The sequence below is a fragment of the Egretta garzetta genome, unplaced genomic scaffold (genome assembly GCF_000687185.1).
Source record: "Egretta garzetta isolate BGI_Z169 unplaced genomic scaffold, ASM68718v1 scaffold2051, whole genome shotgun sequence".
NCBI lineage: Eukaryota > Metazoa > Chordata > Aves > Pelecaniformes > Ardeidae > Egretta > Egretta garzetta.
Window position 1 is genome coordinate 1 of NW_009258602.1, and position 939 is coordinate 939.

General features: G+C 67.7%; 1 protein-coding gene across 1 annotated transcript in view; it reads left to right on the forward strand.

Moving 5' to 3' along the window:
• Positions 1–534: 534 nt before the first annotated feature.
• Positions 535–939, forward strand: part of LOC118453274 (MAP/microtubule affinity-regulating kinase 4-like) — a gene marked incomplete at its 5' end in the record, with an annotated part of 920 nt that continues 515 nt past the window's right edge. The window contains one exon of the mRNA XM_035903400.1: positions 535–936. Within this exon, the coding sequence (XP_035759293.1) occupies positions 535–936 (402 nt within the window). The remainder of the gene's footprint in view (positions 937–939) is intronic.

Here is a 939-nt window from a genome sequence, read left to right on the forward strand (position 1 = left end):
GCCCATCCTGGTGTCACCCTCCTGCCACCCCCCACAGTGCCTGTCACAGCCTCCCTGTCCTGGTGTCCCTGTGCCCATCTCACTTGCTCCCGTGCTGGACACCGTCCCCATCCCACCGTCCCCATCCCAGCATCCCTGTGCTGGACACGGTGCCCATCCTGGTGTCACCCTCCTGCCACCCCCTGTGATGCCCATCACAGCCTCCCCATCCTGGTGTCCCCCTGACCATCTCACTTGCCCTGTCCTGGTGTCCCCGCGCCCGTCTCACTTGTCCCCATCCCATTGTCCCCGTGCCAGACACGGTGCCCATCCTGGTGTCACCCTCCTGCCACCCCCTGTGATGCCCATCACAGCCTCCCCATCCTGGTGTCCCCCTGACCATCTCACTTGCCCTGTCCTGGTGTCCCCGCGCCCATCTCACTTGTCCCCATCCCATTGTCCCCGTGCTAGACACGGTGCCCATCCTGGTGTCACCCTCCTGCCACCCCCTGTGGTCCCCGTCACAGCCTCCCCGTCCTGCCGTCCCCGTCTCAGTTGCCCCGTCCTGGACACCGTCCCCCCGTCCCCGACGCGGTGCCCATCCCGGTGTCACCCTCCTGCCACCCCCCGTGGTCCCCATCCCCGACGCGGTGCCCATCCCGGTGTCACCCTCCTCCTGCCACCCCGCCGTGCCTGCAGGCGGAGAACCTGCTGCTGGACGCCGACGCCAACATCAAGATCGCCGATTTCGGGTTCAGCAACGAGTTCACGCTGGGCTCCAAGCTCGACACCTTCTGCGGGTCCCCCCCCTACGCCGCCCCCGAGCTCTTCCAGGGCAAGAAGTACGACGGCCCCGAGGTCGACATCTGGAGCCTGGGCGTCATCCTCTACACCCTGGTCAGCGGCTCCCTGCCCTTCGACGGCCACAACCTCAAGGTGGGCGGCAGGGACGGGGGGGCG